This window comes from Ictalurus punctatus, chromosome 4 (genome assembly GCF_001660625.3).
Source record: "Ictalurus punctatus breed USDA103 chromosome 4, Coco_2.0, whole genome shotgun sequence".
In the NCBI taxonomy this organism is placed as follows: domain Eukaryota; kingdom Metazoa; phylum Chordata; class Actinopteri; order Siluriformes; family Ictaluridae; genus Ictalurus; species Ictalurus punctatus.
The window spans coordinates 20,243,367-20,267,150 of NC_071284.1; the positions used below are offsets into that span (position 1 = coordinate 20,243,367).

At 39.7% G+C, this 23,784-nt stretch overlaps 1 protein-coding gene across 5 annotated transcripts in view; it reads left to right on the forward strand.

The window, feature by feature from the left end:
• Positions 1-23,784, forward strand: part of aplp2 (amyloid beta (A4) precursor-like protein 2) — a 97,290-nt gene that overhangs the window by 49,475 nt on the left and 24,031 nt on the right. For 3 of the 5 annotated variants that reach the window (XM_017466257.3, XM_017466260.3, XM_017466261.3), the window contains 4 exons: positions 2,374-2,502; positions 8,560-8,659; positions 13,900-14,064; positions 14,549-14,584. In XM_017466257.3, coding sequence (XP_017321746.1) covers positions 2,374-2,502; positions 8,560-8,659; positions 13,900-14,064; positions 14,549-14,584 — 430 coding nt within the window. The remainder of the gene's footprint in view (positions 1-2,373; positions 2,503-8,559; positions 8,660-13,899; positions 14,065-14,548; positions 14,585-23,784) is intronic. The other 2 variants (XM_017466258.3, XM_047154983.2) reach the window with 1 other exon arrangement.

Sequence of the window (23,784 nt, forward strand, 5' to 3'; positions counted from 1 at the left end):
ATGACGCTGAGCATGTGTACTCAACTACTTTGGTCGACCATGGCGAGGCCTGTTCTGAGTGGAACCTGTCCTGTTAAACCGCTGTATGGTCTTGGCCACTGTGCTGCAGCTCAGTGTCAGGGTCTTGGCAATCTTCTTATAACCTAGGTCATCTTTTTGTAGAGCAAGAATTCTTTTGTTCAGATCCTCAGAGAGTTCTTTGCCATGAGGTGCCATGTTGAACTTCCAGTGACCAGTATGAGGGAGTGTGAGAGCGATGACACCAAATTTAACACACCTGCTCGCCATTCACACCTGAGACCTTGTAACACTAACAAGTCACATGACACTGGAGAGGGAAAATAGCTAATTGGGTCCAATTTGGACATTTTCATTTAGGGGTGTACTCACTTTTGTTCCAGCGGTTTAGACATTAATGGCTGTGTGTTAAGTTATTTTGAGGGGACAGCAAATTGACACTGTTACACAAGCTGTACACTCACTACTTTACATTGTAGCAAAGTGTCATTTGTTCAGTGTTGTCACATGAAAAGATATAATCAAATATTTACAAAAATGTGAGGGGTGTTCTCACTTTTGAGATACTGTATATGTATGCATGTATGTATGTATTTATGTATATGTGTCACGTATTCCACGTAATGAAGGTTAGGACGGATGCAAGTGCAGAAAAGAGCTTTTAATAAAGAGAGGCAGGCAGACAAATCCAAATCATGAGACAATAGCGTGGTCGAAAAAACAGGCAATGGTTCAGGCAATCTACAAACAGGCATAAACTAGGCATGGCAAGGAATGAGAATGAGTAACAAGAAACTAGATCAATGAACAAAACGAGGAACAAGGTACAAATGCTTGGTATGTGCTAAGTTAGTACTATGTGAAGTGCAAAGAGTCACGAGGGGTTTAAATGACAAACGCAATCAGGGGTGAAACACAAGACAGCTGAAAACAATGATAGCACACGGGAAACAACCAATGACAGAACAGGGGCGGAGTCAGGACATAAACCATAACAAAAGCACGTGTCGAAAGTAAACAAAGTCAGTGTCACTGAAGACCCAAAAGCATGTATTCTCTAAGAGCTTGCGCATCAGGCTCGAGCCTCGAGGGGAAATCGTGATTATATGTGTGTGTGTGTGTGTGTGTATATATATATATATATATATATATATATATATATATATATATATATATACACACACACATATATACACACACACACACACAAATTTACATATGTGTGTATATATGTATGCAATATTATAATATATAAATAATATATGTGGGGGTGTCTTAATAGCGTTCAAAACAGTGTTACTATGAATGCAGACTTTAATAAACTGGAAAAATACACAATATTTGCATCACATAAATAAAATTTGTTTCACTTTGCCCACATTTGACATTTTTTCCTACATTATTTTGAATGTTCTTGGAATAAAATATTAGATGCCACGAGTGTACCTTCTGCCATCATTTACACAATTGATTGACCATTTAGAATGAAGCATGTGTATGTGATAACATGAAATTAAAAATTACTTTATATGGCCATGGGCATATTGTTTCGACTCTTCAAACAGCTTGGACAGCTGTTTCTTGGACAGATTCATTTGCTGTTATTTTCAAGCAACTGTTTAATGCCGTAACAGCGCTTCACCTTCACGCGTTTGCTGAGAGTAGGCTAATGGTTGAGAGGCAGGAATTTGGCCAATAGTTTTACAGTGGAACTGTCCTGAAGATATGTTTGACTGTGTTAATTATATTTTTAAAAAATTGCCACTATATTGTGCCTTAAATTAATAAAGTGAGCCAAATGGAACAAGACTGTGGGCTGGATTTGACCCTCGGGCTTTGTGTTTACAATGCTAAATGTGTAAAGGTTGGCAGGTCTGAAACAGTCATTTAAATATTTATTTTTTGGTATTTTCCATCTCACCCTTACCCACAGATAATTCTGTCCATGCCCCACAATTTGAATACCTCTGCTCTAAAGGCTGCTGTCAGTCCCTGTACAAGCGTACGATTGCTAAACGGACAGGCAAGCTCCAATGGAAGATAGCACATTGGTCAATAGCATTGGGGAGGGTTGCCCTTTCTGTGGGGAAATTGAGTCTGTTTTCCATCTACACATGTGTACACATGGCTGAAAAGCCTATTGTTACTTCTGGAATGTTGGTTTTTCTTTCAGTGTTTCATTTTGGGCCAAAATATTCAGTAAAACAAAAACATGTTCAAGTCATGGTAAACTGTTTATCGGGAACAGAAATATTCGCAGTCTGAAAAATGCTTCTTCTTTTTGCTCTTTTCCCATTTTATAATAGTAATAATTTAATAATCTATTTCTAATAATCCCTTGCTTGCTTTCTACAGCCACACCGTATACTGCAGGCTCTGAGGAGGTATGTCCGTACAGAGAATAAGGACCGGCAGCACACGATTCGTCATTATCAGCATGTGCTTTCAGTTGACCCTGAGAAGGCAATCCAGATGAAGTCCCAGGTACACACAGATATACACACATCAATATTGTGTTTGTTATAAAGTTGAACATTTGTCTATGTAAATTGTTTTGTGTTTTGGCATAGGAGGGTTCAGCTCCTAGTTTTCATTTTGAATTTAAATAAATTTATATTCCATCCAAAAATAGAGACTGGCATGATGTGTATGTGTGCGTGTGTGTGTGTGTCAGAGAGGACCGTCACATCTCCAAGCCTCTGTTGGAGAGAAGCTCTTGTGCAGCTTTCATTTAGCTTGGCATTTCATTTAGCTCAGTACCAGAAAGCTTACAAGAAAGTTAACAGGATATTTCAAATTCAGTAACTAAGATAATGTGTTAATAAATGAAGTAAGGCTGCACTTTTTTTTATTTATTAAATGTGAATCACAAGTTTTTGATTCAGAATTATGATCATGATTCAACAATTTTATTAGTATTAATAGATGTGTCTAACAAAAAATTACATTGAGCAGAGTTAAGCTGAGGGTCAAGTTATGATCAACAAACAAATGTATAATATGTTTTATATATATATATGTGTATATATATATATATATATATATATATATATATATATATATATATATATATATATATATATATATCAAATATATTTTAAATGTATATAATTTAAATAAAATCCAAACATTATTAGTGCAAAATTCCATTTTATAAAGCACAAAATACAAATGAACAAAGTGCTGGGGGTAAGAACAAAGGCGGGGTCAAACTTGCCTCATTAATTAGAAACCATGGTCATTGCCAATGCATGAAAACATTTCTCAAATTGTTTGTCATCTATGTCAAGTGCTGCTAAAGGAAAAGATAGGCTATCATTTCAACCAAAGTTTAAATCCACACCAGCAGCTACCTGTAGTCACGGAATGATTGTGTCTTCAGAAAGAGTGCAGTCCTGCAAGCTGAATAAACTGGCTGTTATAATGACAGCTACAGCCGATATATAGCATCACTTTATATACATACACACACACACACACACACACACACCACAATATCATGATTTATAGGTTTCTGTAAATATATCCTGTAATGTTTTTCTCCCAGAAAGAAGGAAGTTGGAGACAGACTTGGACAAACTCAAAGCATTTCTTTATTTGTACTTTTTTTCCCCTACTTTTCAGCAGTTTCACACAGACACAAACATGCACACACACAGCTCCTTCTCTGCAAGCACGTCTCTCTCCCTCTTATCCTCATCTCACTGCAACACAGAACAATCATGAAGAGAATTCCCCTCAGGTGTACATTCCTTACCACTCACCTTCTCCGGCTCTGCCCTCCATTCACAGGAGATGGTATCAGAGGGTGAGGAGCACCCATTTGATGGCTAGACACTCCTTCTTTGTTGTGCTGTACTTAGTCTATCGCACTGAGAGCTTCTGGCTGTTTTACAGCACAGGGCGCTCCTCCCCCTCCACCACCCGGGACAACACAGCCCCCAACCTCCTGTCCAACGCATTAGTCTGTAAAATAAAAGGGAGAGAGAAGTCAGGAGAATGTAAGAGTGGTCCGCCACAAAGTGCAGCTTTTACCTGAGTGAAAGCCTGCTGGCACAGCTCAGTTCACTAGACTGGTTCTGGCGCCCCTTTTTAGTGAGATCAGTCAGCGGGCTGATGACGTCCAAATTATTAGGCACGAAACTACAATAATAGCCAGCCATCCCCAGGAACTGTCTCATATCCTTTTTGGTCTTAAGCAGGCAGCAATTGCTCCTGTCTTATAAATTTGGGGATGCACCTGTCCATGGCCTTAATGGAAGCTCAGATACCGTACATCCACCCGTCTAGTCGCACACTACTTTGGTTTCGCCGTGAGCCCCGCCCACCTCAGCGATCTCAGAACAGCTCTTAGGTGGTGCGTGTGCCACTGCCAATCATTACTGTCGATAATAATGTCATCTAAATAGGCACTGGCATGCGCAGTGTGGGGATGGAGGATTCTGTCCATGAGCCGCTGGAACGTCGTGGGGGCGCTGAACATCCCAAAAAGAAGGGTCATGAATTGGTGTAACCAAACAGAGTTTTTCAAGAGATATTGGAGTCAAGGGGATCTACCAATATCCCTTTGTCTAATCCAGTGTCAAATAAAAGCGAGCCGCACCTAACCAGTCGAGAGGCATTTGGTATGCATCGAATTTAGACACTGCATTGACTTTTCTAAAGTCCACACAAAACCAGACCATCCCATCAGTCTTGTGAACCAAAAGTCGCTCTGGATAAGGGCGTCTGCCAAATGCCAAAAATGTAAAACCCCCAAGCATAGCCTTGAGTCATCTTGAACTAAATGTGTTCGGGCAGCTTATAGGGGCGGCTGCGTATCACCACGCCTGGGGTTGTCTCAATGTGGTGTTCTATGAGATTAGTGTGACCGGGGAGAGACGAGAACACATTGGAAAATTCCCCCAGCAATTTAGCAATGTCCATGATTTGGGACAGAGAGAGGGTGGTCTCCAAAGGGGACAGGGGTGGATTGACCTGCCATTTTTTGGCTCACCTCTGGTCCTAGCTCTTCCCTTTCGGGAACGACCATTGCCAAAGCCATGGGAACTGCCTCCCTTCATGGTTTGAGGAGGTTAAGGTGGTAAACCTGCTGTGCCCCGCCTCTATCCATTCGTATTACTTCATAGTCGACGTCCTCAACCTGCCATGTGACCTCAAAGAGCCTCATTGGTGAGTAATTTAGAGCTCGACGTTGGTAGCAAAACGAGCACTTTATCTCCTGCTGCAAACTCTCATAGCCGAGCACCCCTGTTATACAGCCAAGATTGATGTTCTTGCACCTGTAGCAAATTTTCCTGTGTTATGTTGCTTAAGGTGTGGAGTTTTTCTCTCAAGCCAAGATTGTATTGAATTTCATTTTTTCTGTTGGAAGGTCCCTCCTCACAATTTTCCCAAATGACGTTGAGCATGCCGCCCAATAATTCAAACAAGGAGAACCCCGTGGAGGCTTGCGGGACCTCATACTGCAAATAACAGGGGATCTAACCAGTTATCCCAATTCCGCGCATCATCGTGCACAGACTAAAAAATGATGCTTAACTGCATCTGATTAAACTATTTGACCAACCCATCCGTTTGCCAATGATAAGCTCTGGTGCGACTCGATTTAATCTCCAGCAATTTGTAAAGCACGAATATTGTTTGTGACATAAAAGATGTGCCAAGATCAGTCAGTATCTCTTTTGGGATCCCGACTCAGGAGATAAAGCGAAAGAGTGCCTCCACAACATTCGGTGCGGAGATATTGCGGAGAGACACCGCTTCCGGGTATCACGTTGTGTAGTCCACTAGAACGAACACAAAGCGATGCCCTCGTGCAGATCGAGCTAATGGGCTGATGAGGTCCATACAAATTCTTTCAAAGGGGACCTCGATTAATGGGAGTGGGAGCAACAGCACTTTTGGGGTGACATTTGCGACATGCTGCACACCACCTTCGAACATCGCCATGAATACATGGCCAATAAAAGCGGATCATGAGACAGTCCAGTGTCTTAACCTGCCCTGCCATGGGATTATGGTGAGCCGCCTTGAATAACAATTCCCGATGGCTCCTCTGAACCAACAATTGAGTCACGATATTGGGCTTAATTGGCTGACCATTGATTAAGCTCACTTGGTTGAAGGTGTGCCTAAGGTTCTCATCGCGCGACTGCTTCAAGGAAAAATACTCACAGGGAATCTCTTCCAAGAGGGGAGGAGCAATGTCTTCCTGACGTGGAGATGACACAGACGACCCCAGCACCATCTCCCCAGCCAATGTTGCGCACATTCCACACAGTTTTTCAGTACTGCAGAACCCAAAACATTTCTCTTGATACTGCTCAAAACCCCGACCAATTTGTCACCAAGATTAGTGGATGGGTGAGAAGTGAGGACTAATGCCCGCCCCTGGATATGCTGCTGGCTGGACCACCTCATCAAGCGAAGCCAGACGGTGGCACTGGACCCACTCTGCCATCCTTTCTGGAAGTCAGGCAGTGAACTACTCCAGCACCACAAGGTCGAGGAGAGGCAACAGGTGGGCCGCCTACTGACCCTCGGGCCAACCCTACATCACCACGAAGTGCTTGTACAGCTCCAAGAAGGCCTAAAGGTCATCCTGCAGTCCCATCTTGATGAGGGCGATGTGGGGCGGAATACCAGCCTGCTGCAACAGGCCCTGGAACGCCTGCTGTTTCGCTGCCGGCAGGTGTGGATGCAGGTGCAGGGATGATGATGTTTGTTCCAATTGCAATTAGAAAACAAGCCAGTATAGTTGATAACGAATCAATCACCTAGCTAATTGTAGGTTTATAAATATGGACTGGTGGCATTTTTTTTTTCTGTTTCAGTGGTAATGGACAGATAAACAGGCTCATTAAAGTAACAGAACTATTGATCACTCATTCTCACCCAATCAATAATCAATTTTAAAATATTAAAAATACACTATAACTAAACTACACGTGGTGCTTGAAAGTTTGTGAATTTTCTATATAGTACATCCAGAAAGTATTCACAGCGCTTCACTTTTTACACATTTTGTTATGTTATAGCCTTATTCCAAAATGGATTAAATTCATTATTCTCCACAAAATTCTACAAACAATACCCCATAATGACAACATGAAAGAAGTTTGTTTTAAATTTTTGCAAATTTATTAAAAATAAAAAACAAAAAAAAGCACATGTACATAAGTATTCACAGCCTTTGCTCAATAATTTGTTGAAGCATCTTTGGAACCAATTACAGCCTCGTCTTTTTGAGTATGATGCTACAAACTTGGCACACCTATTTTCGGGCAGTTTCTCCCATTCTTCTTTGCAGGACCTCTCAAGCTCCATCAGGTTGGATTGGGAGCATCGGTGCACAGCCATTTTGAGATCTCTCCAGAGATGTTCAATCGGGTTCAAGTCTGGGCTCTGGCTGGTCCACTCAAGGACATTCACAGAGTTGTCCTATAGCCACTCCTTTGTTATCTTGGCTGTGTGCTTAGGGTTGTTGTCCTGTTGGATGATGAACCTTCACCCCAGTCTGAGGTCCAGAGTGCTCTGGAGCAGGTTTTCATCAAGGATGTCTCTGTACATTGGTGTATTCATCTTTCCTTCAATCCTGACTAGTCTCCCAGTTCCTGCCGCTGAAAAACATCCCCACAGCATGATGCTGTCACCACCATGCTTCACTGTAGGGATGGTATGGCCAGGTGATGAGTGGTGCCTGGTTTCCTCCAGACATGGTGCTTGCCATTCAGGCCAGAGAGTTCAATCTTTGTCTTGGTCTTGGTCTGAGAGTCCTTCAGGTGCCTTTTGGCAAACTCCAGGTGGGCTGTCATGTGCCTTTTACTGAGGAGTGGCTTCTGTCTGGCCACTCTACCATACAGGCCTGATTGGTGGAGTGTTGCAGAGATGGTTGCTCTTTTGGAAGGTTCTCCTCTCTCCACAGAGACACGCTGGAGCTCTGTCAGAGTGACCATCGAGTTTTTTGTCACCTCCCTGACTAAGGCCCTTCTCCCCCGATCGCTCAGTTTGGCCGGGCGGCCAGCTCTAGGAAGAGTCCTGCTGGTTCTAAACTTCTTCCGTTTACGGATGATGGAGGCCACTGTGTTCATTGGGACCCTCAATGCTGCATAAATGTTTCTGTACCCTTCCCCAGATCTGTGCTTCAATACAATCCTGTTTCGGAGGTCTACAGACAATTCCTTTGACTTCATGGCTTGGTTTGTGCTCTGACATGCATTGTTAACTGTGGGACCTTATATAGACAGGTGTGTGCCTTTCCAAATCATGTCCAATCAACTGAATTTACCACAGGTGGACTCCAATCAAGTTGTAGAAACATCTCAAGGATTATCATTGGAAACAGGAAGCACCTGAGCTCAATTTTGAGTGTAATGTAATATTTGTAATATTTAATATAAATATAAATGTAATACTTAACACTAAAGGAAGCCTGTCTGGTACATAAGTGTGATACAAAAAAAACCTGGTCACTCTGCAAACTCATGGCACTGGTTATAAATGAAGTACAAATGTTTTGTTTTTGTGTGTGCATTCAAGGTGGTGACCCACCTGCGTGTGATTGAGGAGAGGATGAATCAGAGTCTGTCTCTGCTCTATAAGGTGCCCAATGTGGCAGATGAGATCCAGGACGAAATTGGTGAGTGCATGAATAAGAGTGTATGTGTGTAAGATGAACTAATGATGAATAGGAGAGTGTGATTATATATATATATATATATATATATATATATATATATATATATATATATATATATATATATATATATATATATATATATATATACACACACACACACATACACACTGGCTATACATATACACAGTGCACTCACAAAAGTGAGTACACCCCTCACATTTTGGTAAATATTTGATTATATCTTTTCATGTGACAACACTGAAGAAATGACACTTTGTTACAATGTAAAGTAGTGAGTGTACATCTTGTATAACAGTGTGAATTTGCTGTCCCCTCAAAATAACTGAACACACAGCCATTAATGTCTAAACCGCTGGCAACAAAAGTGAGTACACCCCTAAGTGAAAATGTCCAAATTGGGCCAAGAGTGTCAATATTTTGTGTGGCCACCATTATTTTCCAGCACTGCCTTAACCCTCTTGGGCATGGAGTTCACCAGAGCTTCACTGGTGGCCACTGGAGTCCTGTTCCACCCCTCCATAACGACATCACGGAGCTGGTGGATGTTAGAGACCTTGTGCTACTCCACCTTCCGTTTGAGGATGCCCCACAGATTCTCAATAGGGTTTAGTCCATCGCCTTCACCCTCAGCTTCTTTAGCAAGGCAGTGGTCATCTTGGAGGTGTGTTTGGGGTCGTTATCATGCTGGAATACTGCCTTGCGGCCCAGTCTCCGAAGGGAGGGGATCATGCTCTGCTTTAGTATGTCACAGTACATGTTGGCATTCATGGTTCCCTCAATGAACAAATGAACTGTAGGTCCCCATGCAGCCACAGACCATGACACTCCCACCACCATGCTAGATTGTAGGCAAGACACACTTGTCTTTGTACTCCTCACCTGGTTGCCGCCACAAACGCTTGACACCATCTGAACCAAATAAGTTTATCTTGGTCTCATCAGACCACAGGACATGGTTCCAGTAATCCATGCTCTTAGTCTGCTTGTCTTCAGCAAACTGTTTGCGGCTTTCTTGTGCATCATCTTTAGAAGAGGCTTCCTTCTGGGAGGACAGCCATGCAGACCAGTTTGATGCTGTGTGCGGTGTATGGTCTGAGCACTGACAGGCTGACCCTCCACCCCTTCATCCTCTGCAGCAATGCTGGCAGCACTCATGCGTCTATTTCCCAAAGACAACCTCTGGATATGACGCTGAGCATGAGCACTCAACTTCTTTGGCCGACCATGGCAAGGCCTGTTCTGAGTGGAACCTGTCCTGTTTTTCACAATGTAATGTGATAAAATAAGTACACCCAATGAATATTGTAGGCTTTTTTAACATATTTGGATAAGCAAGCATTTGATTATCTTTGAACCCGTTCCTATTAATAAGGCCGGTATACTTGAACAAATCCACATGGAAAATTAGATTTTTCATTCATTTATTCAAAAGAAATATCAGTAGATGTGATATTCTTCTGTGGAAAAATTAAGTACACCCTTGGCCTCAGAAGCTAGTATTACCCCCTTTAGCAAAAATTATTTTTTGTAGGCGTTTTGCATAATTGTCCACCAGCCTTGCTGGAATTTCTGACCACTCTTTCATGCAATATTCTTTCAGTTGCAAGATGGTTGAGGGTTTTCTTGCATGTACTACCCATTTCAAATCCCCACACAACATTTAAATGGGATTCAAATCCAGGCTTTGACTTGGTCATTACATAACCCTCCATTTCTTCTTTTTGAGCCACTCCTTTGTGGATTTGATAGTGTGCTTAGGATCATTATCCTGTTGAAAGGTCCACTGACACCAGCAGTTGTAAGACTTACTAGTAGATCGTGTGATTTAAATTTTGGGGTACTTGGAGACTTTGTTTTGCATCAGATGGTATGCTCTTGGGATGAATTTGCTAGGATGGCCAGTTCTGGACAAATTGGCAGTTGTTTGAAATCTGCACCGCTTGTAGATGATTTTCCTTACAGTGGAATGATGTATTTCAAATAATTTAGAGATTTTTAAAAAATCCCTTGCCAGCCTCATAGACATCCACAGCATTTTTATGTGAAGGCCTTACAGATCTCTTTAGATCTTGACATGATGACAGCACACACCTCAATATCAAAGGGAACACCAGACACTAGATATGAGAGGGGTATAAATAAGGCCAGTTTCACCTGCAGTAGCTAAGCAAGTTCTAATCACTGGCACCCAATCTTGAACACCTGATTCTAATTTTCTGGGCTTGATAAATGTAGGGGTGTACTTACTTTTTCCATGTGACCAATCTGTTTTTTTTCCCGTCAGGCTGGAAAAGGTTACAAAACCATCTCTATAGAGTTTGGATTTCATCAATCCCCAGTCAGACAGATAATGTACAAATGAATGAAATTCAAGACCATTTTCCCCTTCCCAGGAGTGGTCGGCCAACAAAGATCACTCCAAGAGCAAGACGTGTAATAGTCGACGTGATCACAAAGGAGCCAGTGTAACTTCTAAGCAACTAAAGGCTTCTCACACAAGGGCAAATGTTAATGAGTCCACCATCGGGAGAACACTGAACAACAGTGGTGTGCATGACAGGGTTATAAGGAGAAAGCCACTGTTCTCCAAAAAGAACACTGCTGTCCTTCTGCAATTTGCTGACGGTCACATGCACAAGTCAGAAGGCTATTAGAAAAATGTTTTGTTGACAGATGAGACCAGAATAAAATTTAAGGTTTAAATGAGAAGTGTTATGTTTGGGGGAAAAGAAAACACTGCATTCCAGCATAAGAACTTTATCCCATCTGTGAAACATGGTGGTGATAGTATCGTGGTTTTGTTGCATCTGGGCCAGGATGGCTTGCCATCATTGATGGAACAATGAATTCTGAATTATACCAGCAAATTCTATGTCAGGAAGATGTCAGGATATCTGTCCATGAACTGAATCTCAAGAGACAGTGGGGCATACAGCAAGACAACGACCATAAACCAATAGAAATGTTGTGGAAAAACCTGAAGCAAGCTGCTCATGTGAGCAAACCCACCAACATCCCAGAGTTGAAGCTGTTCTGTACTGAGGAATGGGCTTAAATATTAAAGCCTTAATATTTTCAATCATTGATTTAATTTGTTTGAAAATTACACTATACAATTTGAATGAATTTTATGTTTAAATTGAAATGTGTGGAAATCTTTATTTATTTATTTATTTATTTCGGGCAAGAAAACAAATATAAGTGACTTGACTATAATTGTTTCAACTTTGATTTTTTTTTTTTTTAAGGATAGGCCTACTTACTACCCTTTCTTGGGTATCGGGAGGGGTTCAGAGCAATATCAAAGGAGCTGACTACGTCCACTAAGTCATCTGGGAATTGGTCATGCAGAGCATCAATTAGATACTGAATGTAGCGTTCATGGACATCTTTGAAAGACTTAAAGGACCCTTCACACACATGTCACTGTCACATTCTTGTATTTGTTGTCTTGAAAGTCCATCTCACACTGTGCTTCCACTGGACCAGACACATCTCTTAACTGCTGCAGTGCTCAATAGATGCTTGAACCATTGGTCAGATGCTAGCCAGATTGATGTCTTCTTTCTGCAAAACCAAACTAAGTTTGTTCATCACTGATAGTACATCAGCAAGCGTGTGTGAGAGGGAAGTAAAGGAGTACCGCTTAATTTGACTTGGAATACCTTAGGTCAGTGTATTGCCAACCACAGCTTCTTCATACAACTCCATCACAATAGCAGGCCAGTTCTGCTTTATACTTTCAACTGCTTTGTGCAGTGACAATCAGTGGATATCGCATGACCGTTTTAGGTTTATCATATCATATCATCCACAACTATTGTTGCTGTCACTTCACGGAGACGATTGGTCCTGCTAGCCCAGTATTGGTAAAAGGAGTAGACCGTCTTAACTGTTCATTTGTAGTTAGCTACTTGGTTTACCTGAGCAGCTCTGTGGGCAATCTCTTCAGAAGAACTCCAGTTCTAGTACTTTTCCCTGTCATCATACTGGACCCATCTGAGCCCAGGTCAGTGACTTTGTATAGTGGAACACCCTGTTGCGCAGCACGTCCACCACTGTATCGAATTAACACTGTGCGGTTCCAGATTGAAAAGTATAATTCCCAAGGAAACATGTCTCAGCCCTTCCATTCTCTAGAAGCTTGACAAACATGATTATCTTCTTGTCTACTGTAATGTTTACAGTTTTGTCATGACAATTCCAATAAAGTCGCTCCACTTAAGTTTTGCATCTAGCTGTGTCATGATATCATGCTCCGGTGATATTTCCATGTCATCGAGTCACTGTGCAGGTATATGTGGTCATGTGTTAGGAAATCAGGAGCCTACACTGCCCTCAGTAAGTTGATCATTCCTCCGGTTTGATGACCCGATGTTTCACTTTTTGCCATATGAAACACCATATGAGCACAATGTTCCATTGACCTTGTCTTTTATCTTGTCAACATGGCTTGCCATAGCGGTTTGGTGCTGGGTCAGCTTGATAGCAACTCTGTAGTCTTGGCGTTGAGTGTGCTCTGTAAGAGTCGACATTTTCATATTGGTCAGTCCTTTAGTGAAACTGTTCTTTCATCCCGACTTACACACTGTGAGCATTTCTGCTTCTTTGCAGGTGAAGTAATGCTATCAGATGGCTTAGGGACTACTTCATGCTCCTCATCCAGCCATTTACCAACTGGCCCGTTAGGATTTTTAAATTTTGTTTTCGAATGTTTGCTTAGACATATTTGGTTGCTGCACTTTTGCATGCTAAGTTGTCTTGTAATGTTTTAGCTTTGTACTATGCATGCACACACATGCAAACTATGTAAATATCAAGGATGTAATAGTGAATACACGTTACTGGAGAAACAAGTGGGAAAAAAATTGCACAGACAGAGACCTTGTTTAGGTGTGCAAATGTGAATGTAATTTGTCTAACGTAAGTCTGCTTCATGCTAATATTATTACTGGACATTGTGTCTATCAATTTTATATTTTATTAGACATTGGGGATTTTTAATGATCAAAAAACATTATTTACTGGCTAAAGGAAACTCTGATTGCGCGGCAGTTCTGAGGGTGGAACTGTCCTATCTGTCTCTTTATTCCTGATTTCTGCACCAACACTACACATTCTGGTTCTCTTTTTTGCTTTTGTTTGCTGTGCTTTAGTTTTTTTTTTTGTTTGCTCTTTCTTTTTTATGCATGCTCTCTCTCCCTCTCTCTTCCTCTCAGATGATCTTCAGGAGCAGAAGGCAGACATCGATCAGTTCCTGTCCTCAGAGTCACACCCTGATGTCACTGTCTCTTCTGAGGAAAGCGTGGAGGTCCCATCTTTCGAGGGCAAACCCTTCCGCCCCTTCCAAGTCGACTCCCTGGGCTCAAAGCCTGAACCTGAGGGTAAGTTCCTGTCAGTACCTGGGGAATTTTTTTTGAGAACATCAAGACATTCAATTCTACATACTGCTCTTCTTTTCATAATTTTTCAAGAAGGCATCATTAATACTAGTTAGCCATGAATCCCATTTATTTGGACATGTGGGCCATATTGACTCATATTCTGATCAAGAGGTTAAACAACAAATATTTACCCTATAAGCAGGGCCTCTGCTAATCCCGGTCTTATGTGCTGAGCTATGGATATTTGGGAGGATAATTCAATAGGCTGTACTGATTCTTGAGCACTGTTTCCTAAGAGCTTGCCTTTGACAATCTGCTGCTTCTTTCTGCACTTTCAAAGCTTACAAAACTTTCTCAAAGCTTCCATGGCAGGATCTTTTTTCCATTGTTGATAAATTGGCTCACTTGGTTTTCTCTTTCTTTTCTTCCCTTCGAATTCCAATCTTTGTTTTTCTTTTTTTCTCTGCTTGCCCACAATACCTAGGCGATCTCTCTGAGCCCCCACATGCCTTCAAGAAAGGTGGGTCTTTGTAGTTTTTTGTCTTTTCAATCCCTCTTTTCTTTTCTGCCTGCTTAACAATTGTTTTTCCTTGTTGCAGTATTTTTTCACTTTTCATTTTCCCAATTTTTTCTCCATTTGCTGCTTTCAATATTGTTTCCTTCTTTTATAACTTGTTTTCTTTTAGATATGTCTGTTTACCTGGCTATTTGTCCATTACTTTTGTGTCTAATTCAGCCTCCCTTTCCATGTCAGCTTAGGAAAACTGCTTGATTTCAAATAAAATACATTTTTTAAGAAAGAAAGAAAGAAAGAAAAGAAAATCATGTGGTTTGTTATGATAATTAGTATTTTAGATTTGAAAATGAGGATATCATGAATCAGCAAGCATGTTGGGGAGAAAAATCACCAGTTGTTTCTGTTATTCTCAGATTCATAGACCCATCCCTATTTCAAATGCCTCTTAAGGTCCATTTGTATAAGAGCCTTAGTTCACTGTTCTGTCTTTCTTGGTGATTGTTAAATCAAAGTGCTCATGTTGCAAGATATTTGAATTACTACAGTGTATATATAAAGACTCAAAGTCTTTTTGTGATGAAAAAAATTAAACCAAGATAAATCGTGTCGGAACCTTTTCCACCGTCAATGTGAAATTACAACGTATATAAATTAAGTGAAAAACAATCAGAAACTTTTTTAGGGGAAAATAGGAGACATTTTAAAAATGTCAATAACCTTGTTACACGAGTATGCACACCCTTTTATAATTGGGTATGTGGCTCTGTTCAGAATGGTCACATTCAATCTCATGTACAAAAGTAATTATCATACAGCTATCATCAATGAAATTATTCTGAGTAACCCCAAATAAAAACCAGCTGTTTCTTTAGGATTTTCTTGGCATCTTGGTTTCATCTGACTGCTAAAGCCATGGACTGCAAAAAGCTAACAAATCCTGTACAGGTTCTCTCTTTTGAAAGGAATTGATCAGGAGAGGTGTACAAAACATTTCCAAAACAGTATATATACACCATGAAGTCCATCAACACCAAGTGGAGAAAAGAATAGGACGTCTCTCCAAAATTTACAAAAGGACAAGACAAAAACTTACCAATAAGGCTGCAAAGAGACCAACAGCAACATTAAATGAGCTGCTGGAATATCTGACAAGTTTTGATTATTCTCTGCATGTGACAACAATCTCTCGTATTGTTCACATGTCTGTCCTATAGGGAAGGGTGGATTGACAGAAGCCCTTTCTCATAAAAACCGTCCAAGCTCAACCAAATCACCCCAAACCGTGTGGCAAAATGTGTTATGGTCTGATGAGAGCAATTCCAAAAGGTATGTTTGGTGTAAAAAAAATAAAGCACATCACCGAAAATAGGTCAAAATCAAAATTTGCTTTGTAGTGAACAGCAATTGAGATACTATTTCAGGGCCCAGTTTATAACAGGACCCCTCTATAACTACCAGGGTAGAGAAAGGTTTGCTACATTGTGATTGGATCTTAGTGAATGAACATAAACAAATGCATGGTATCATCAGATAAGCTTTTAAGATAATTACAGACACCTCTTAGAGGACAGGAAAGGAGACCTCCTTTACCCAAATCCACATAAGAAGGACTTCTCTTTGGACCACAGGTTGACCCTAACCACCAAACTTGTTTCTAAGGTTTAGGCCAGCACTGCCATAAAAAAATTCTTAGGACCTCTGGATGCAGCAGCAGTGGTTAAAACAAAGACCCATCCAAATCCATTCATACATAAGTTGTGAATCCTTAAAGTTGACATAAACAGTAACACATCCACTTCACGGTAATGTAAAGAACAGTTTCTGTTAATGAAAAATGATTGTTGACACAACAGTTTATATGAGTTGTCCTATTAACACATAAATTAATGCATGGGTGATAGTTCAACCATTTCTTATCATGTTTGAACTATATGTATTCAGCACAATGCATATAATATTTTGAAAGATGTTTGGAAAAAATAATACATAGGCAAACTTTAAAGACACTTCTCCAACTGTGTACACTATGCAAATGAGTTCCACACTAGGGTGGGCTACACTGTGGCCACTTCTGGCATCAATAGCCAGTCACGTTGCTGGAATGGAATGGCACCTGATTACAATCTCCTCCTTAGCAGAAAGGGATAAAGGTGTCACCCCGATTGGCACCTCCTCGTTCTGAGTTTCTAACCTGACCAGGAAAGAAACATTAACAGAAACACCATATTCTGAGTCTTCAGCCCATTTAATAGAAGACATTAACAGAAACAACAGTCCTGAATCTCTGACCTGATAAGAAGAGTGGGAATGGTATGATAAAGGTTAAGCTTTTGAAGGCAAAACCTTCCCTTCAAGGCTCCTTCAGCTGAGTGTTCCAGACTGTAAGGATCCCCACACTGGCAGATATTGGCTGACCCACACGGCTCCTCAGAGATACAGCCCAGTCTGCAAAGGACCCTGCGACGACTTCTTCATCTAACCCAACTGCATGGTCCGCACTCTAAGGACCTTCCTGGCACGATAGGAGTTCAGCATTCTCAAGCACAGCATGGCAACAACTATTGGACCATGACTGTGTGCCTTTCCCACTGCACGCAATCCACATCACCAGTGGAAATGTGTGGAATATAAATATAAGCTTACCAAACCTCTTTCCAAAGACCTTGGCGTTAGTTTGTAATTGCAGTATGTGTTTGTCTAATTTGCATAGATAGCATTTATCTGGGGTCAGCTCATAAGAAATAACTGTTAAATTAGTTGTTCAATGATAAATAAGCATTTACTTATTATCATTTGCCAGAGCCTTTAAGTGTTTTCCCCATAAGACGTTTGCTACCATATAATTCTCTTCCATTGCTACATTCAACCCAACAGCATTGCATTTATACATTCTGTGTTCAGTTCATGTATTGTTTTTCATGTTTTAATTTGCTATCTTTTTTAGTCATTAATTTCTTATTCCTCAGCAGTGCATATTCATTTATTAGTATCTTTTAGTAGTTGTGATATTTACTCTTGCATATCTAGTGTTAATAAAATAGATTTTATTACATCTGTATCTTCCTTGTGTTGATGATCAGAGGCTCTACTATTTATCCAGAATCTCACAAATCTTTCAGATAAGTTAGTTGGCAACCTCCCTCTAATTCATATTAATTCTAATTTATTGAACAGTCCTTTTGGATTGTTCTCATATACTATTAAGGTGAAATTCCTTAGCTGGTGCCCCAAGGTAAAAGGAGGGAGGGGTCACACCTTAAGCGACATGTGACCAAAACTCACTACGTCATTGGTGCCTTGAGTAAAAATCACTACAGCGTCAACAAAGTATTAGTTTAGGGGTGTGCACACTTATTCAACTAGGTTATTACTTTAATAAGGTTTTTATTTATCTTTTTTTCCCTATAAAAGTTTCTGGTTGTTTTTCACTTTATTTCTATACTTTGCAATTGCATATTAAAGGTGAGAAAAGATCTGACATGATTTATCTTGGTGTAATTCTTTCACTTCACAAAAACCTGCCATTTTAACAGGGGTGTCTGGACATATTATATCCATTGTATATCCTTCCTCGCAGCTTGAACCAATCTGGCCACAGAACTGGGACCAAAGGTAAAATTGGCCTCATTCATCCAACCATTCTTCATAGAATATTGGGACTGTTATATCAGTGTCCAGTTTGTAAGTTTCGTCTCCTAGAAGATTTTCTTCAAATGATACTTTGGGTTGCTTGTTTGATTGTGCTTTTCAGTAACTTTGTTTGCTAGCAATACTGTATAAAGCTACAGTACATAAGATTTTTATTTAAGTCAGAGGGAACGATTCTGTGTAATATGATGTTCCTGAGCTGCTGGGAGTTGCTCTGACAGTCCTTTTACAGCTTTAAAAGAGAAAAGAAGTCTGGATTAAAGACTAGTGCTTTTAGCTTTTTCTTGCTGAACCGATGAAGCATTTTCCTTGTTCACCAATTTGGCTTGGTGCTAGTAAATGATAGTCAGCTAGTTCATCCTTACTGTCAAGTTTATATAATTGCCCAATTGTAACATTGTTTTGCTTTGAGAACTTAGGATAACTGGCTAGTGACTAACTGTAGGTTTTTGTGTCTCTGTAAAAATGGAGTCATCTGGGACATCTGATGTGTGACATCTGGGCCTATATTTATTGCTTTGTTTGGATAGATACTAACATTATCAGGCTTGAGTCTAATGTGTTTGACAGGATGTAGAACAAAATACATAGATTAGGTAATAGTAATAATAAATATAGCTGCAAGTTGTGATTAAGGGGATGAGCAGTTTATGACCCACCACGTAGTGATGGAGGAAAACCAGATGCCACTGGAGCTATCAGAACAGTTTGTTTGTTTGTGTTGGTCTCATTATTATGTGGCCCAAATTTTGTGCTGAAAACTGTTCAAAAATTCAAAATGGTATAAAATCAATTTTGATCATTATTAACATACATGTGCATCTCAGAAAATTAGAATAGCGTGGAAAAGTATTTTTTTTTTTTTCCATAATTTAATTTAAAAAGTGGAACTGTCATATATTCTAGATTCATTACACGTAAGTGAAATATTTCAAGCATTTTTTTTGTTTGTTTTAATGTTGATGATTATGGCTTACAGCTCATGGAAATCAAAAATCCAGTATCTCAGAATATTAGAATAAAGAATTTATAATACAGAAATGTCGACCTGAGAAGAGCTGTAATCAGCTAGTTAATTTAAAACCTGCAAATGTTTCCTGGGCCTTTAATCTCTGTCAGGTTCAGTACACACAACCACAATCATGGGGAAGATGAAAGTAGATTTTGCATTTAATTTGGAAATCAAGGTCCCAGAGTCTGGAGGAAGAGTGGAGAGGCACAGAATCCAAGGTGCTTGAAGTCCAGTGTGAAGTTTCCACAGTCAGTGATGATTTTGGGTGCCATGTCATCTGCTGGTGTTGGTCCACTGTATCGAGAGTCAATACAGCCATTTACCAGGAGATTTTAGAGCACTTCATGCTTCCATCTGCTGAAAAGCTTTATGGGCATGTTGATTTCCTTTTCCAGCAGGACTTGGCACCTGCCCACAGTGCCAAAACTACTAGTAACTGGTTTGCTGACCATGGTATTACTGTACTTGATTGGCCAGCCAACTTGCCTGACCTGAACCCCATAGAGAATCTATTGGGTATTGTCAATAGGAAAATGAGAGACACCAGCCCCAACAGTACAGACCAGCTGAAGGCCACTATCAAAGCAACCTGGGCTTCCATAAAAACCTCAGCAGTGCCACAAGCTGATTGCCACCAAGCCATGCCGTATTGATGCAGTAATTAGTGAAAAAGGAGCCCCGACCAAGTATTGAGTGCATAAATTAACATACTTTTCAGAAGGTCAACATTCCTGTATTATAAGTTCTTTATTGTAATATTTTGAGATATTGGATTTTTGATGTCCATAAGCTGTAAGCCATGATCATTGGAATTAAAACAAAAAAATGCTTAAAATTTTTCACTTTATGTGTAATGAATCTAGAATATATGAAAGTTCCACTTTTTGAATTAAATTATGGGGGGGAAAAAATAACTTTTCCACGATATTCAAATTTTTTAAGATGCACCTGTAATGGTATCTGGTATCTAACTTAGCTTGAAAATGAGAAACGCTTGACTATGATGTTGAGTTGCAGCATTATTTTTTACAAATGTATGCCATGCAGATTTTGCCCTGTTGGAGGCATTAGTGTTTGAGGTGCCTACACAGAATTGTTGTAGCCAGCTGAGACTGTCCTCGGTCACTGTGCCAAATTTCATAAAAAGTATAAAACGTGTTCTGTGGGCTACCATAGACTCCCATTGTGGAAAAATAATTATCATCATCATCATCATCATAGTAGAAGACAACATAGTCGTGAAAAAAATAAGTAAATAAATTCTTGATGAAAAACACATTTGAACAAGCAAACTTTTGATAATCTTTGAAATAGTGCCTAATAAATGAATAAAGTTGATATAATTGAACAAAACCACAAGGAAAATTACCTTTTTCAGTAATTTATTCAACAGAAATATAAGTAGATGTGATATTCTTTTGTAGAAAAAGTAAGTACACCCGTGCCTCAGAGGCTAGTATTGCCTTCTTTAGCAGAAATAACTTTTAATAACGTTTTGCATAATTGTCCACCCGGCTTGCTGGAATTTTTGACCACTTTTCCATGCAATATTCTTTCAGCTGCAAGAAGGTTGAGGTATTTCTTGCAGTACTGCCAGTTTCAAATCCCCCCACAACATTTAAATGGGATTCCAATATAGGCTTTGACTTGGCTATTCCATAACCCTCTGTTTCTTCTTTCTGAGCAATTTCTTGGTGGATTTGCTAGTGTGCTTAGGATCATTATCCTGTTGAAAGGTATACTTTTGGTTCAACTTCAACTCTCGGACAGATGGCCTCACATTATCTTCAAGCACTCTTTGATGTGATGCATAATTCATAGTTGAATCAATGAATGCAAACTCTCCAGTCCCTGAGGCAGCAAAGCAACCCCAAACCATAACATTTTCACCACCATGCTTCACAGTTGGTATGAGGTGCTTCTCCTGAAAGGCCATCTTTGGTCTGCATCAAACATATCTGCTGTTACTGTGGCCACACAACTCTGTGGCCAAACAGCTCTACCTTGATTCGTCTGTCCAGTACACATTATTTCAAAAGGCCTGGTCTTTGCCTATATACCCATTGGCAGACTCATTGTCTTGCTTTAATGTTCTTTTTAGACAGCTTTTATTCTTTTATTTTTAAAAGGCTTTTATTCTTGCATGCCTCCCATGCAGGTCAAATTTATGCAATCTTTTTCTGATTGTAGAAGCATGAACTTTGACACCAACGGTTGCAAGACTTAATAGCAGATCCTGTGATTAAATTTTGGGGTTCTTGGAGACTTCCTTTTGCATCAGACGGCCTGCTCTTGGGCTGAATTTGCTGGGAAAGCCAGTCCTGGTTAAATTGGCAGTTGTTTAAAACCTGCGCCACTTGTAGATGATCTTCCTTACAGTGGAATGATGCATTTCAAATAATTTGGAGATCTTTTTAAATCTCTTTCCAGACTCATAGGTATCCACAACCATTTTTTCTGAAGGCCTTATAGAAGTCTTTAGATTGTGGCATGGTGATACCACAGACCTCAATATGTCAATTTTATGTGTCATTTGATAGTGTATCAACTTTATTAATAAGCACTGTTTCAAAGAGGATCAAATGTTTGCTTGCCCAAATATGTAAAAAAAATAAATAAAAATAAAAAAAGCCAACAATTTTCATGGGGCATACTTATTTTTTTCCACATGACTATACAATTATGGTAGGGCTCCTTTGTCCCTTTTGTTGCTTAGCCTCCTAAAATTTCATGGTGAACACAGATTAGGTCATATAAATACAGTGCTGTTAAAAACTATTTGCCCCATCCTGATTTCTTCTGTTTTTTGTTTTTTTTATATATCTAATACTAAATAGTTTTAGATCTTCAAACGAAATACAACAAAGGCAACCTGAGTAAACACACAATATAGTCGTTATTTCTTACATTTCCTATTGAATCAAAAAAATATCTAACACCTGTCACCAATGTGAAAAACTGTGAATTGCCTCCTTAAACTAAAAATCTGGTTGTGCCACCTTAAGCAGCAATAACTGCAACCAAACACTTAACTGGAGGTCAGTCTTTCACTTACTTCTAGGACTAGGACTTACTCATATGCTTTGGATAGAGAACATAATTCATGTTTCCCTCAATTATTGTATGTTGCCCAGGCCCTGAAGCAGCAGCGCATTCCCACACCATCACACTTCCACCACCATGCTTGACTGTAGGTATGATGTTCTTTTTATGGAATTTGTGTGTATGGTTTACACCAGACGTAATGGGACCCCTGTCTTCCAAACAGATCCACTTTTGACTGACTCATCAGTCTGCAGAACATTCTCCCAAAAGGTTTGAGAATCATCCTTGTGTGTTTTGGCAAAATTCAGATAAGCCTTAATGTTCTTCTAGGTTAGCAGTGGTTTTCATCTCACCACTCTTCCTTGGATGACATTTTTGCCCAATGTTTTTCTGATATTGGAGTCATGAACAGGGACCTTTATTGATTTAAGAGAGGCCTGTTGGTCCTTTGCTGCTGTTCTTGGTTCTTTTGGGACTACCTGGATGAGTAGTTGCTATGCCTTTGAGGAATTGTGGAAGGTCAGCCACTTCTGGGAAGGTTCACTACTGTGCCGAGTTTTTCCATTTGGAGATAATAACTTTCACTGTGGTTCCCAGAGCCTTTGAAATAACTTTGTAACCCAGACTGATATGTTTCAATCACCTTCTTCCTCATCATTTCTGGAATTTCTTTCAATTTTGGCATAGTCTGTTACTGGTTAAGACTTTTTAACCAACTTAAGAAAAAGTTGAAAAAGTTCTATTTAAGTTTTGATTTGATTGAAGAGGATTTGTAGTAATCAGTCCTGGTTGTGTCTAATCCAGCTGAACCCCATAAGAAATGCAGTTTCATAGATTTGGGGAATTAGTAACTACGGGGGCAAATACATTTTCACACAGGCCTAGTTAGTATTGGATAACTTTTTTGCTTCAATAAATAACATCATTTAAAAACTGCATTTTGTGTTTACTCAGGTTGCCTTTGTTTTATCTTAGATTTTGTTTTCATTTCTGAAACAAATTAGTATGAAATATACACAAAAATAGAAGAAATCAGTGTGGGGGCAAATACTTTTCAAAGCACTGCACATACAGCAACAGCAGTTAATGGGCTAGCTTGCATCTATCAGCCTCAAAGATATACGGAGCCTTAGGTAAAATGCCTACACAGCAACACATCGCACTGATGTGCACAATAAAATTATTTTCATGCTCATAATTCTACGGTAATATTGATGTAATGGATTAATTTAATTGAATCACCAGAGTCACCAATACTTGCATCCCAATCTGCATACTGCTGTACTAAATTGCCAGTTATACCATCAGTGCCATTAATATTTAGTTAATGGTGTCTGAACTCTTCCAACCCTCACTGTGAAATTACAATGTATATATAAATTGAATTTATATAGTGTATTATATATAGTTATATAGTGAAAATATAAAGTGAAAAACAATCAGAAACATATTAGGGAAAAATAGGAAAAAGAAAAAACTTATTAAACTAGTTGCATAA